At 41.3% G+C, this 14,049-nt stretch overlaps 1 protein-coding gene across 1 annotated transcript in view; it reads left to right on the plus strand.

Annotated features, from left to right (window-relative positions):
- The window catches only part of dnah2 (dynein, axonemal, heavy chain 2), a 153,301-nt gene that overhangs the window by 69,189 nt on the left and 70,063 nt on the right, over positions 1–14,049 (plus strand). Inside the window, exons 28-35 of the mRNA XM_053485050.1 lie at positions 3,237–3,417; positions 4,059–4,197; positions 4,366–4,583; positions 4,837–4,938; positions 7,588–7,713; positions 11,874–11,984; positions 12,261–12,449; positions 12,603–12,706. Coding sequence (XP_053341025.1) covers positions 3,237–3,417; positions 4,059–4,197; positions 4,366–4,583; positions 4,837–4,938; positions 7,588–7,713; positions 11,874–11,984; positions 12,261–12,449; positions 12,603–12,706 — 1,170 coding nt within the window. The remainder of the gene's footprint in view (positions 1–3,236; positions 3,418–4,058; positions 4,198–4,365; positions 4,584–4,836; positions 4,939–7,587; positions 7,714–11,873; positions 11,985–12,260; positions 12,450–12,602; positions 12,707–14,049) is intronic.

A 14,049-nucleotide genomic window follows, 5' to 3' on the forward strand; every position in this document is an offset into this window, starting at 1 on the left:
AATTTGTTAATTTTAAATCCTTTTACTGTTATGGGAAGAAAATGTATTTGACCTTTTTAAGTAATTACAAATACAAATGTATATATTCTAGCAACCTACAGTAGATTCTATCCATCTAACCCAAATGTGTGATTGCACCAGACCACAACTTCCCCATAAAGAGAAAACAGCGAAAACATTTTACTCTTAATTTGTTCGTTGTGGAAGTATAAGGACTACGTAAAATAAAAACCTACAACTCTACACTCTAAAGGTCATGGGATTAGACTGACATGAAAGAAGGCCTTTTAAAATGCTTCTTATGTAGTTGTATCCAGTTTTCCAACATTGGACTAATTAGCGGTTACTTATGCTCCAAGGTTACTTATCTCCAAGGTTTCATGGGTTCAGTTCGTCATCAGGCAAAGTTTATTCCCTGAGTTTATTTTAGGACACAAGGACTGTGCTGGTGATGTGAATTGTTGTGGTGCAGTGGTCTGGTGTGAACGTAGATGTAAATTACATTTACATTATGGCATTTGGCAGACGCCTTTAATCAGAGTGACTTACATTTTATCTCATTATACAGTTCATCTGAGCAGTTGCAGTTTAAGGGCCTTGATCAAGGACCCAACAGTGGCAACTTGGTGGTCATTAGGTTTTAACCTGGGACCTTTCGAACCGTAGTCCAATGCCTTAACCACTGAGTTACCTCTGACCTCAATATGTGCACAATGCGTTGTGATGCACTGATGTCCCATCCAGGATAAAATGGTTACTGAGTAAGAAAGAATGATTAAGTTCCCAAATATTTTCACAAATATTTGTTTCACAGCTTTGATTACAGCACATTTACATTTAGTTTACGTTTAGGTATTTGGCAGACACTCTTATCCAGAGCGACTTACAAAAGTGTTTAAATTTCCATCATTGGATAGATCCTTACACTGGGTTTCTCGTTTACTACCCAAGTACTAAAGAAACAGATATGTCTTGAGTCGTCGTTTGAAGCACATTCTCCGTGCCATCGTTTGGACAACGATTGTCTGTCTATTTCTGTCCATTTGTTTTGGCCGAAAGAGTGGCTTCTTCGTGTTCCCAGATGCACTCTTTCATTATTTGAGTCCTGCAACATGCCTGCGCCATCAGGTAAGAAAAACTCTATTGATGTGTCCAGCTCGGTCATTTAGTACATTCAGGTCATCAGCTGACTTCATTTTATTGCCACATAACGTGGTTAAAGCAACCGCAGATCATAACACTGCCTTCAGAGACTTGTACATTATCCACTGTGCATGATGGGTGCATCAACACATGCTCTTCCCTTCTTACCCTGATGCTCCCATCACATTGGAATAGGCTTAATCTGAACTCATCAGACCACATGATCTTTTTCCATTGCTCCAAGCAAACTAAAGGCTTTTTCTGTATTTTTTTTACTTAACAAGTGGTGTCCTTTCTTGTTGCATTGTGTCTGTGTGTTTGTGTTTTTATATGATGCAACTTCACCAAGTGTTCATGTGATCTCCAATCACAGTCATTTATGGGTTTTTTTTTTTCTGACTTAATGTCTTCTGTGAGGTTGACAGTTCAGGTTTTAATTATGTTTTGGACAATTCTTAACACCACAATAGTCATTTCAACAATCTCCTTGTTTTTTTTTTGTTTTCCTTGTTCTTCCTTAAACGAAATTACATGACCATTGGAAACATCTTCTGACATTGAAACTACTCTCTGCATCATTAAGGATGAAAGGAGTTATTGCCAGCTGAAACATAATAATCAGTGTATTAATTATCTAATCAAAGAGAGTTTAGTATTAGCTTATTGAAATCCAACCGGTGACTTTTTTTTTTGGCCAGGCAGTGCATCTTCTCTGCCTTATTTTTCCCCCTCTTAGCCCCCTCATCCCTCTGCTTTTTGTTCCTGTGATGCCTGAAGATGATTGGTTCACCCTGACTACCATGACAACCTATTCTGCCTTCATCTTGCTTCCCTTACCTTCCCATCTCCTGGGCACACTGGGGCAAAGTGTGTGTGTGTGTGTGTGTGTGTTTGTGCTGTTTGTGTGTCTTGTATTGTTTTGTAGGTGTGAATATGAAGAAAATGTAAAGGAAATTGGTATTAAGTAATTTACTCACTGTCAAAGTGGCCTCAGTCTCTTCTTCTGTTTTTTACAACCCAGACTGTAATTGTCCCTGGTGTGTGTGTGTGTGTGTGTGTGTGTGTGTACTGGACATCAAGCCAACCATTTCACACAGGGGCTTCAGTAGATAAAGTGGAAGAACATGTGCGTTGAAAGGAGCACAGGGGAGAAGAGAGAATTATGAAAGTGATATATTCTCTTTTTTTACATACTCACACACAGACACACACACGTACATACACCTGCGGCTTCTTTGGAGCTCTTCTTTGGACATTTGTCAGTATGGAATAGCGCAACGTAATCAGATCACTTAACGATGATTCACGTACCTGAATGTAAACGAATGACGTATCTGATGTGTGCTTTTGTATGTCTGTGTCGTACATGAGGACCGTCTCATCTTTGCACTAAACCTGGGTCTACTGTTGGCATGGAGACGGTTGCAGCGGCGTGAGGCTGCTGCCATGGTAACGCGGTACACTTAGGAGGGGGTCGAGGGCCAATGCTGTTCACTTTGTCCTTTCTTTTGTTTGCTGCATCTTTCCCGCTGCTCGCCTGCTTCAGCAGAGAGAAAATGGCGGGTTCAAATAGGAATGGAGGTTTGTGGGATTGGAACAGTGCAGAGAAAAAGATGTAATTGTCAGCGTGAAGGTTTCTGTCAGCAATGGGCACTTTTAAAAAAAAAAAAAAAAAACTTGAACCTTTTTTTTTCTTTTCTTGGTCATTGATGTTGTCATTTTTTATAGTTTGAGTACCTGGAGGTAATGCTTAGTAACAGCATCTGCCTTTCTGTGTGTCTGTGTGTGTGTGTGTGTGCGTGTGTGTGTGTGTGTGCGTGTGTGTGTGTAAATACACACCCTTTAACAATTTGTGAGGGTTCAAAGAGAATACAGTTCTTACAGTCACTCATTTCTCACAACAGTGCAGTATTTTATAGATCTTTTTTGAAAAACAAACAAACAAACACTAAAGATACTGATTATAAAGGTTAAGGTTTGGGTTAGATTTAGTTTTAGGCATAACATTAGCTACAGTAATTATGCCAATGGAAAGTCCTTTCGCATAACTGTTTGTGTGTGTGTGTGTGTGTGTGTGTGTGTGCTTCCTTTAGAGGTACAGAGGAGGTATTCCAGGCCCTGGAGGATAACCAGGTGACTCTGTCTACAATGAAAGCCTCGCGCTTTGTCAGGGCTTTTGAGAAAGAGGTGGACCGCTGGGAGCGCTGCCTGTCTCTCATACTGGAGGTCATAGAGATGATACTTACTGTCCAGAGACAGTGGATGTACCTGGAGGTAGGCACACACACATATCCACTCTCTCCACTTTATTGTACAATGGCAGATGGAAGCCTGAAGTCTGTCCCTTTCACATACGCGCATGCATGCAGTACACATCCTTTTCCACTATGGGTGTATATACACACACACACACATACACACACACATAAAGATTATAGGTCTTGTTTTCCAAAAAGGAACTGCCCAAACTCTCCAGCACATTGTTTGTTGTAAACGAGATCAAGTGGTTAACCAGGCATTCACAAACACATATGCACATCTGCAAAACTTCACTGATTAAGCATGAGCTCACACTCGTACGGACCTCGCTTGCTCTCGCTCGTTTGCTTCCTTTAATAAGCCCCATATCTGCGGAGGTAGAACAGCAGGTTTGTACTGCTGCATTAACCATGACACCAGTACCTCCGGCGTGATGCATAAACACAAATACACACGCTCTCATATGGTTACACAAACACGCAATGCAGAGAGAGACTTCAGAACCAGCTGTTTTTGTTATTTTTTTAATACTGCTGGGAAGAGCATAGTGGCTGTCACTGTAGATATCTTCTGCGAGCCTGTACAGTAAGTGTTTGTGTCTTTGTATACACACCTGTGAGTCCTTTTAGCATTTTATTTCCAACATTCTCTTTCAGAACATTTTTTTGGGAGAGGACATTCGTAAGCAGCTTCCGCGCGAGTCTGCTGAGTTTGATGCTATCAATTCCAGCTGGAAGACCATCATGAACGAATTAAACAAGGACAAGAACGCCCTGAGAGGAACACAGCACCCAGGTACAGTAAGGACGCGAAGTCGAAGCATGCTATGGATGAAGACAAGTGTCAATTTTAGAACTCAATAGAGTTTGATAAAAGATGGAAGTCAAGGACACCTCGTGTTAGGAATAAGCATGAGAAGGTTATGGAGAGCACAGATCATTAATTGTCCACTTTCCGTGCCAGGTTTGCTTGACAAGCTATCTGGGATGAACAGTAAGCTGGAGGAAATCCAAAAGTCTTTAGATATGTATTTGGAGACCAAGCGACAGATCTTTCCACGTTTTTACTTCTTGTCCAATGATGACCTGCTGGAGATACTGGGCCAGTCACGCAACCCAAACGCAGTGCAGCCTCACCTTAAAAAATGTTTCGACAATATTAAGAGCCTGCGCATCAACAAGGTATACACACACACACACACACACACACACTGAACTCCCAAATACTGTAAGTAAAGAGATACTAGAACTGGAATCTTACCCTCATGATCCTTCTCTTATGTGTGAAGAAAATCCCCTTAATGATACTTCAGATTGTATGTTATTAAAGTCAAGCTTGCTCACATAGGCCCAGTTCAAACTGTTCTGTCTAATACAGCAATAAAGCACACAGTAACTAACCTGTGTGTGTGTGTGTGTGTGTGTGTGTGTGCAGATGGGAATCGGCAACAGAAAGTCTGAGGCTGGTGGGATGTTTTCTGCTGATGGGGAGTTTGTTGAGTTCACACATCCTGTTCTTCTAGATGGACCAGTAGAGGTGAGTTCAGGACAGTACCATGCCAAGTACGGAAGCCGTTCAAGTCAAACCAGGACATGTAATAGAAGTTCTCGTGAACAAATGTGTAAAACTGATTGACTTAAAGCGCTATACGGTGATGCGACTCTCAGGCGCAGTAAAACATTCAAAAGGTGCAAACAATTTAAAGGAGGCTGTTTGTCAGTGAATGACGATCCGGGCCGAGGTGGCTCAGAGCTCACTTCCGTTGGTTTTGAGAGCGCGCAGCGGTGTAGGCAAAGCTGTCTGTGGGAACTGTACACACAATCATGCAAAAACACCACTTGCACATTACAGGTGTAAAACTTTGGAAAGTTTTTGCCACATTCCCATACAGTCCTGACCTCACTCCAAGTCATTTCCACATGTTTGGGCTTTTAAAGGAGTTCCTCCATGGCTTCGGTGAACTGGGAAAACTTCAAGCCTTGATGGTATTTAAGCACTAATGAAACCCTGAGATAAGTGCATTATTGTAGCAGGGGATTATATAGAGAAATAAAGTGAGTTTTTATGCTTTTGCACTTTTTAACTGTGTTCTGTTATTCTGCACAATCAAAGGCTCTGGTTTGACTTGAGCACGTACATGTTTCGGCAATGCTCCGACTGAACGGAGAAAAAAAGGTTTTATGGGAAAGAGGCAGGATTTGCAAACCATAGAAACCTGAGCCAGCTAAAAACAATCAGGGTGGAGTGTGGTATTTTTTTTTTGGGGGGGACTTTTGCCTGTCTATTTTTTAGTTGTTCACAGTTGGACAACATAAACCACTTGTCTAGCTCATGTTACCAGAACATTCCTTTCGAATTGTATAACACCAGGACAGTCCAAAAAATTCAATAATTTTGGCAACAACCAGACAAGGGTGAGTCTAGTATACAGTAACTGCTGCTTTACTCTAAGCCTCTTTCTTTCATTTACTCTAAAGTTTAGGTTAATTCTATATCATGGTAAATTGATTAGCATTATTTAATGTTGAGGAATCAGATTCGCATAGAGGAATTACACATGTTAAGGAATAAATGTATGTACACAATAAATTATAATCTAATTCACTCAAGTACTAGTTTTGATAAATAATCAAGTAACAATTCAAGCAAAAAAATATTCTCAAAATTTGTCAAGTTAAGGACATGAGTTGTACACTATATGGCCAAAGGGGCTTGTTGAACTTCTAATTACATATTAATCCCCCTTTGCATTGCATTTATTTCCATTCTTCTGGGAATGCTTTCCACGACATTTTGGAGAGAGACTGTTGAGATTTGTGCTCATTTGGCCACAAGCTTATTAGTGATATCAGACACTGATGTTGAAAGAAGAGACCTGGGTCTGTATTTACTAAGTAGGATAACGTCAACTGCATGAAATGGTCCTAATCAGACAACTCCAATCACAATACTTTTAAGGCCCTATAATAGAGCTGTGTAGGACTTGTCATAATCTGATCAAAATAACTTTAAAATAAAACCATTAGGATGCAGCGCAAAACCAAGGATGAGACCATTTTGCTTGCGGAGGAGGTAGTAAAATGTAAAGAAATAATGAAAGAAAAATTTTGCCCTACTCTTACCTTCAAAGAAAAAAGGCTGGTGGATGGCACTTTGTGAAAGCATCAATGCCACTTGTCAGTTTTCCTCAGGGGTATGTGCTGCAAACTGACAGGTGGCATTGATGCTTTCACAAATTTCCATCCACTTATCTTTTATCTTTATAAGCAGCACTTACCTTCATTAACAGAGAATATAAAAAAGTTGTGTACACTCAAATAGTTTAATATAAATATTTAAATGTTATATATAAATATGATTATTTTAATGTGTGCCATGAATGATGCCCATGACTCCATGTACTGTATACAGCTTGTTTTTCATTGATTTCACTATGCGTGGGGGGTAAATGTATACATCTGTGCATGATCTGTGGTGCTGTAAGATCAAAGTTTGATTTACTATTTCTGACATTGTTGGCTGTGAAAAACCCAAATTATTACTGTTTTAAAGCTGCATCTTCGCTGTTGTTAAAAAAAATAACAGGAAAGTAACAGTCATCTGTTGAGACAGCATAATCAAAATGTTGGTTATTGGACCAGTTGCACACCGTACTGTACATAAGGTGTTACAAACAAAAACTATTCTGTTTTTGTCCAAACTTTTCCTCACTAACTCCTAACCAGTTACAGTAGGACACATCCGGAGCTCTTATACGTTTGTTTGAGGTAGGAGTGAGGTACTGTAGGAGTGATGTCCTATTTGAAGATAAATTGCTCTTACTCCTACTCCTAAAAATAGGGGGAAAAATGGAACACAGTGAGAATCCAGTTTATAACAAAAGTGTTCAGTAAGGTTGATGTGCAGGCTGCTCGTGTTGTTCTGCACCAACCTTAGCAGACCACTGACGTTGCTTTTGCACAGCAGCATTGTCATGCTGGACCAGGATTGGACTTTTAGAATTTTAATTCTACAGGACACAAATACATAGATAATTATGTGCTTTTAAATGGGGAAGAACCGCGTATGGGTGTGTTGCTCAGGTCTTTACATACATTTGGCTTACTTGGTGAGTTTGTATTCACTTTTGGCTAGTTTCTTGTATGTAACATCTGTGTGTGTGTGTGTGTGTGTGTGTGTGTGTAGGCATGGTTGTGCGATATTGAGAGGACTATGCGCTGGACTTTGAAGGATTCTTTAAAGAACTGCTGCACCGCACTCAAAAAGATGACTGGGAAAAGAGACAAATGGGTTAAAGAGTGGCCTGGACAGGTGACGTTAATCATATATGTCTTTCTCATGTGCTACATATGCTTGTGCTGTCATGCAATACTAAGTACCTCCGCATGATTCAATAAATGGACATTTAGCAGCAATAATTTGAAGTGATCATTTCTTGAATTACTTTATTAGTCTCTTACATTATTGCGGAGGAATTTTGGCTCATTTTCTTTTATACCATTGCTTCAGTTCTCCACAGTATTTCAGTTGGTTTGAGGTTTGAACTTTATACAAGGCCATTACAAAATCATAAGTTCATGGCTGACTCAGTGATTGCCTAGTAATTGTTTTGCTGTGTTTTGTGAACCTCAGTCATTTCACTTTTGTGTTCCTTTTAGACTGAAGAAGGTTTATCCTGGCAACCTTTCCAAAAACTGTACTTGTTCAGTCTTCTTCTAATTGTGCTCTCATGGACTTTAACATTTAACATTGTTCAGCGAGGCCTGTGGGGCTCGAGATGTAGTGTTTTGTTTTTTTGTATTTCTCTGAGCATTTGCATGGTCTGACTTTGGGGTAAATATGCTGGAACGTCCACTTTTGGAAGATGCTTTCCACTTGTGAATAATCTTTTTGTGAACTCCAAATTGTTTGGAAATGGTTATATAACATTTCACAGATTTATGTGCAGCAACAGTTGCTTCGCTGTAAGCGTTGCTTTCAGTGCATCTGGAAAAAGGATTCACAGCGCATGACTTTTTTCACATTTTGTGATGTCACAGCCTTATTCTAAAATGGATTCAATTCTTTTTTTTTTCTCAGAATTCTACACACAACACCCCATAATGACAACATGAAAAACGTTTACTTGAGATTTTTTACAAATTTATTAAAAATAAAAAAATTGAGAAAGCACATGTACATAAGTATTCACACCCTTTGCAAAATTGACCTCAGGCATATCCTGTTTTCCCTGATCATCCTTGAGATGTTTTTGCAGCTTCATTGGAGTCCACTCTGTGGTAAATTCAGTTGATTGGACATGATTGGGAAAGACACACACCTGTCTATATAAGGTCCCACAGTTGACAGTTCATGTCAGAGCACGAATCAAGCATGAAATCAAAGGAATTGTCTGTAGACCTCAGAGATTGTCTCGAGGCACAAATCTGGGAAGGGTTACAGAAACATTTCTGCTGCTTTGAGGGTCCCAATGAGGACAGTGGCCTCCATCATCCGTAATTGAAAGAAGGTCGAAACCAGCAGGACTCTACCTAGAGCTGGCCAGCCATCTAAACTAAGCGATCGGGGGAAAAGAGCCTTAGTCAGGGATGTGACCAAGAACCTGATGGTCATTCTGTCAGAGCTCCAGAGGTCCTCTGTGGAGAGAGGACAACCATCTCTCCAGCAATCCACCAATCAGGCCTATATGGTAGAGTGGCCAGAGAGTCTCATCAGACCTGAGAATTTTGTTTCTCATGGTCTGAGAGTCCTTTAGGTACCTTTTGGCAAACTCCAGACAGGCTGCCATGTGCCTTTTACTAAGGAGTTGCTTCCATCTGGCCACAATACATTCCTTCGACCTTATGCTTGGTTTGTGCTCTGACATGAACTGTCAACTTTGGGACCTTATACAGGCAGGTGTGTGCCTTTCCAAATCATGTCCAATCAACTGAATTCACCACAGGTGGACTCCAATTAAGCTGCAAAAACATCTCAAGGATGATTGTCTCGGGTTACTTTGCTGTAACCCTGTTCCCCGAAAAAGCGGGAACGAGCTGCTGCATGAAAACGCTATTATCTGAAAGGACGTCCAGTCATGCCAGCAGTGCGGCACTGAAACACAGCATCTCGTTCCCACTTTTTCAGGGAACAGGGTTACAGCAAAGTAACTCGAGACGTTCCCTTTCAAAAGCTACACCCGATGCTGCGTAAAAATGCTATGGGAACGAGAATACCAACGCCGCTGCACTGCAAGGGTCTGGACCCCCAGGGTTGTGTTGCGTGTGCACAATAGCCAAAAAGGTCTTAGACATAACTTTGGGATGCTGACTCGAGGACCCACATGCTCGGAGTAGCATGGACATCCAAACTATAGAATCTGACAAATGTGTGCAGAGAGGACCAACCTGCCGCATCACACACTTGTTGCAAGGGAACACCTCTTGCCAGAGCAATTGATGAGGCAATCCCCCTGGTCGAATGGGCCCTGATTCCTAGAGGCGAAGTGTGTCACCCAATGTGACAGTGTTTGTCTAGTGGTGGCCGCCCTTAGCATATAAAAAGCTGCTCTGACTTACGCCACTGGCTAGTGCAGTGGACGTAAATCTAAAGAGAACTTACTGGACACAGTAAAGCCCAATCCCAATTCTACCCCTTACCCCTACACTTAGCCCTACCCCTCCGTTTGGCGCGTTCACGTGAAGGGGTAGGGGTGTCTCATTTCTCTTTTGGTTGGAGGGGTAGGGGTAAGGGGAAGGGCCAGATAGCCCTCCAAACGAAGATTTTTCAGGACCTCACTTCAATCTAAGGGCTAACGAAATTTTCAAGATGGCCGCTTACTCGAGCAAGCAGACCCGTAAATTTAACGAATTTTTGCGATTAATAAGGATTTTTATGACAAGTTTTCATTATATGTATATAAATTTTAGTCTTGTGTTTGTGTTTATGGTGATGTTTTGTAAAAAAACGTTTGCAAAAAAACCGCTAAAGTTTGCTAGCGGATAGCGCCGATTGCGCAATATTACAAAAATATATTTTTATGTCATATACACTTTATTGCATGCTACAAACAAATATGAAAGTTCAGTAGCACGGCAGTTGGCCGAGCTTTTGATAACGCATTGTTTGTTTTGCTTACGGCCATACTGTATGTGTACATGTAAATAAACGGATACGTATGATGACGTATAACAGTGTTGTAGTGGTGTCCCATTTCTTAGGGAAAATATTTTAACCCTTCCCCTTTCCACTTCGTTTCAAGGGACAAGGGGAAGGGGCGAGGGGTAGGGGAAGGGGTAGAAAATAGAATTGGGATTGGGCTTAAGTGTCCAGTCTAACTAAGTCACAGTAAGTCTTTCCTGCTTCGGGGCAGTAAAAGGCGGAGGACAGAAGGCTTGGAGAACAACTGGGTGCATGGTTGAAAATGGAACTTTCGAAAGTCTAGGCAGGATGGGAAGACTGACAAAGCCTGCAGACCCCCAATTCTCCTCAGAGAAGTAAGAAGCATCAGACGTAAAGGTTCCAGAGCTGGTCGGGACTGGATGGCCGACGGTCCCGACTCTTAAGCACAGTGGGGAAGAAACCTCCCAAAGGCCTGGTCATATAGTTTTGCCTCCCAAACCTAGTGGTGACTAGGTGACTAAAGCTTTCCCCACCAGGAAAGATGGTTAGTCTACATGGCTTGGTGGGGAGTGTGGGCTTTTTCAGGGAGGATGATGTCCCAGGAGAGAGATACCCCGCAAGCGTCTCTTCTATCTGGGGCATCATCATATAACCCCGCGCCTTCGCATCAACGATATTCGAATAAATCGAAGATGATGGCAAGAAAAACACGGGATGAATAAGGCTTATTCCATGAACAAGTTAACTCGTCATGGAGGTCGCCGGAGAAGGGAAGAGAGCGTCGTTAAGGCCCCTCCCCCCGACCACCCGACAGAAACCTGTCGTCTAATTTTGAGCGCTTGGGGGAATCTCGCTTTTGCGGCCAGTCAATATGCAATCATTCAACCACACGTGTTACTACTACCAGTAACTCCTCATACGCTCGGTCATCACTAGAGGAGTGCTTTGAGGTGGCTATCTCCATTTACGCGGAAGCAAAAGAGGAAGTCTCTTCTGCCCATTCACAAAAAGAGATTTAAGAAGTGGACGCTAAAACTTCCTGATCTGGCGAGTGCGCGAGAGAAAGGGGGGGATTCTATCTCAGTTTAAAATAAGGCTGTGACATTGTGAAAATGTGGAAAAAGTAATGCGCTGTAAATACTTTTCGGATGCACTTTATGTCTTCTCGTCCACTTGGCCTGATGTTAGCATACACCTTAATGGTCCAGACCAGCAAACTGGCAAAACTTTAGCTTTTATAGAGTTCTGTACACCTGCTAATGATTGATTAATCACGGGATGATGATTAGCAGCACCTGGGTTGTATTTGTCTAATACTAAAGCACACTATGATCTGATTATTTTTAATTATATTTTTTCTTTACGTGCAGATGCTGATAACAGCCAGCCAGATTCAGTGGACCACAGATGTCACCAAGTCTCTGATTGCAGGCAAAGAGAAGGCAGACAAATCAGCACTAAAATCCATGAAGAAGAAACAGGTGAGATAAGTGACTCTCGAGGGGAGTCTTCCTGCAAACATGCTGATTGATTTCCTGTGGCACAGGCACAATGATTGACTGATGCCGTCGCCTTTGTTTGTAGACTTAACTAGTTTTTAGACCCAAGGTCACACCTGGAAGGAATATCAGAGCTAAGGGATAACTGCAGCAGATCTTATGACATGATCATGAATATTACGCCACAGTGTGGGTGTCACAGGGTGCAGTGCTGCGGAGCAGACTAAGTGTCAAGTTTTGTCATTGTGTCTATGGCAGGTATCCATGCTGCACTGGTACTCTGAAGCCATAAGGGGAAACCTCTCGAAAATCATGCGCCTCAAGATTGTGGCCTTGGTTACGGTAGAAGTTCATGCCCGTGATGTCATTGATAAACTGGCGCGAGCAGGCTGCTGCGATGTGAACGCTTTCGACTGGCTTTGTCAGCTCCGCCTCTACTGGGAGAAGGTGAGTGGGTTGTTGAGGAAATGGAGAGAAAAACGGAATAAGGAGGATGGGGTTTGCTAGTAATTATTATTATTATTTTATTAATGTTTTGTTAGTAAGTGTTTTATAAAAATAACTAATTAAAATACCATCTGTTTGTTGTTGTGTGTGTAGGATGTGGATGACTGCATTATTAAACAGACCAACACACACTTCCAGTACGGTTATGAGTACCTGGGCAATTCAGGCCGCTTAGTCATCACGCCTCTGACTGACAGGTACCGTAACCATGGCAACATGTCCGTTTTTCACCAATGAAAGGTAAAAGCGGCTGGCCTGTGAGCTGAAGCATTATTGGATTCCCTGGAGCTAAACGGCCTTCTTGCTCCTGTGTTAAGCTGCTTTGGTGCACCGAGGCCACTGCTGTGGGAGGAGTTTCCCTGAAGTGTTTTTATGCATGTGTGATCTTGCACAGAACCACTGCAGCTGCTCACCCACACTCTAACCCGTGGTCATTATAAGCAAAATACATTGTTATATGTCATACTCAATTTTCCTAAAGACACTAATTCTCTATGCTCGAATTTCATAAGGTAGAAATTCAATATTTGCATCCCCTGATGGCTTTACTACATTCTGAGTCATATATTGGCTGCTTTGTAGCTACATTTCCTGGCTAATTCAACAGATACAAGTACACAATTACGATTAGTAGAGTGTAGCTCACTAGTTGGTATACCGTATACAGTGAATCTTCATAGCTTTGCCCTCTCTATCATATCAGTGGACAACTGCTGACTTTTTGTGTGGTAGACAACTTTCAGCACTGGCTGGTAACAGTATATACAGCACTGGCACAGCTATATAGAAAATATTTTAGTCTACCAACACAAATATTTAGAAATCGTACCAAAAACTTATTTTGTGAGACACTTATGAGAGATAAAGGGATCGAGCACAGTAAACACAAATGGTGCATAAAAAAGAGCCAGAACATATACAGCACCTGAAAGACTTGTAGCAGAACCTCATCATAATAATAATGTGTCTAGCTGATGCAAGTAGATGTACCTAATAAAAAGGACAGTTAGTTTAAGCACAAGGTAAACACTATTTATCAGTAGATAATTATTCGCCAGAATATAATCGGCTTTGCAGATATCACTTGTACTGTAGTTAAGAATACTGATCATAGAAACACTTCTGTGGTTTTGTTATTATAAAATCTGCTTTTTTGTAATAGTCATTAGCCTTTCATGCATAGATCAAGGCTGCTACAAATGCTGAAACATTACATCTTATTACAACTCATTTTCAGGGTCATTGTGAACTAACATCACCAGATGTTAAGAGTAATATTAAGAGCTGAATCAAACTCAATGAAAAGCTGACAATGGCAGCAGAGCAAATCTGTATCAGGGCGATAATGAAACATCTTATCTGAGATAGAGAGAGAGAGAGAGAGAGAGAGAGAGAGAGAGAGAATTATTTACCACATTTTGGCAATATCCAAATCCTAACAGAATTGTTTTTGACACCTTTTAAATTTGATTTGATCTAAGAGGTAGATGGAAAAAAAAAAGGGAAAGAGAAAGACAGACATGTTTTGTGCTTGGTTTCT

The sequence above is a fragment of the Clarias gariepinus genome, chromosome 1 (assembly GCF_024256425.1).
Source record: "Clarias gariepinus isolate MV-2021 ecotype Netherlands chromosome 1, CGAR_prim_01v2, whole genome shotgun sequence".
In the NCBI taxonomy this organism is placed as follows: Eukaryota; Metazoa; Chordata; class Actinopteri; order Siluriformes; family Clariidae; genus Clarias; species Clarias gariepinus.